Below are 1,331 nucleotides of genomic sequence, written 5' to 3'. Positions count from 1 at the left end.
TAGGGCCCATCCTCACCGGGCTGTTACCAACAGGCCAGGCAATGCCCAACAACCATCATAGCTATGTCAACCACAGGTCAGTAATGTGCATTGATAGTATGATAAAGCGGAAGAATTGTGCACACGATTTAACAAATAACAAAACTGAGCTCGGTGTACGTGTCGACGAGCTCCACATGGCCATTTTCGGCCAAACTGCGGCCAAAGTCCTGCCTGGCGATTACTAGGGCTTTGGGCGATTTTAGCAGCTCGTCAGTTGGGATTTAGATATCCGTATAATGTCAGCTGGGCACCAGAAAAAGCATAAATAACAATAACTTAAACTTTTCGAAATGACACACCGAGCCCAGTCCAATTACAGTCCAGATACAACTGCACCTGCCTACCTGGATGGACTGGGCAGAAATGCCAGCGTGGTGGGTTGTGTTCATCCAGTTTTGTTTCACCTATTTTTCTTAGAATGTCTGTCTAACTATCTAATAGTCAAGTTGTATTTTGAGAAATTAATAGTTACCCCAGTAGAACGTAACTGTTTCCAATTACGTGTGCAAGTTTCAAGTTTCAAATCTCTGACAAAGTTTATATTCTATAACATAGACATCGACGAATGTACTGAGATGCCGTGTCAGCATGGACACTGTGTGAACGAAGATGGTGGATACAACTGCGCCTGCGACCCTGGATGGACTGGACAGAACTGTCAGCAAGGTGATTACATCTCTGTGCACAGTCACCTTAACGGTTCAAGACTGATGCTACATATTTTAAGCAAAATTGCAAGTATAACTACAAGACTTTCTCTCCAAAATATACAATGAAGAAAACACAGCGAAAACGTCAGGACATCGTTGTATCATCATTGTTCCTTAAACTTACAGGTCTATTGTACTGAAAAGACTTCCTTCATGAAATGAGAAACTGATACAGCTACAACATAGCGACGTCCATATGTGCTCCTAGTGATTTATAGGGGGTCTAATATAAGCTCCTAGAGCTTGTCTTAATTAGGTTTTACCTGTTTTTCTTCAACTGTCTGTCTAACTGTCTAACAGTCAAGTTTTATCTTCAGAAATTAATAATTACCCCAGTAGAACGTAACCGTTTCCAATTAAGTGTGAAAGTTTCAAGTTTCAAATCTCTGACAAAGTTTATATTCTATAACATAGACATCGACGAATGTACTGAGATGCCGTGTCAGCATGGACGCTGTGTGAACAAAGATGGCGGATACAACTGCGCCTGCGACCCTGGATGGACTGGACAGAACTGTCAGCAAGGCGAGTTCAATTATTTTCCCATAGCAACTAAGACATAGAGTGACATTCCCCTAG

At 41.9% G+C, this 1,331-nt stretch overlaps 1 protein-coding gene across 1 annotated transcript in view; it reads left to right on the top strand.

Moving 5' to 3' along the window:
• LOC118425306 (fibropellin-1-like) overlaps nt 1-1,331 on the top strand; it is a 29,515-nt gene that overhangs the window by 10,465 nt on the left and 17,719 nt on the right. Inside the window, exons 4-5 of the mRNA XM_035834112.1 lie at nt 598-708; nt 1,167-1,277. Of these exons, the coding sequence (XP_035690005.1) occupies nt 598-708; nt 1,167-1,277 (222 nt within the window). The remainder of the gene's footprint in view (nt 1-597; nt 709-1,166; nt 1,278-1,331) is intronic.

The sequence above is a fragment of the Branchiostoma floridae genome, chromosome 11, assembly GCF_000003815.2.
Source record: "Branchiostoma floridae strain S238N-H82 chromosome 11, Bfl_VNyyK, whole genome shotgun sequence".
NCBI lineage: Eukaryota > Metazoa > Chordata > Leptocardii > Amphioxiformes > Branchiostomatidae > Branchiostoma > Branchiostoma floridae.
Note: the sequence above shows the minus strand (reverse complement) of the source record. Positions and strands in the feature narration are given on the sequence as shown.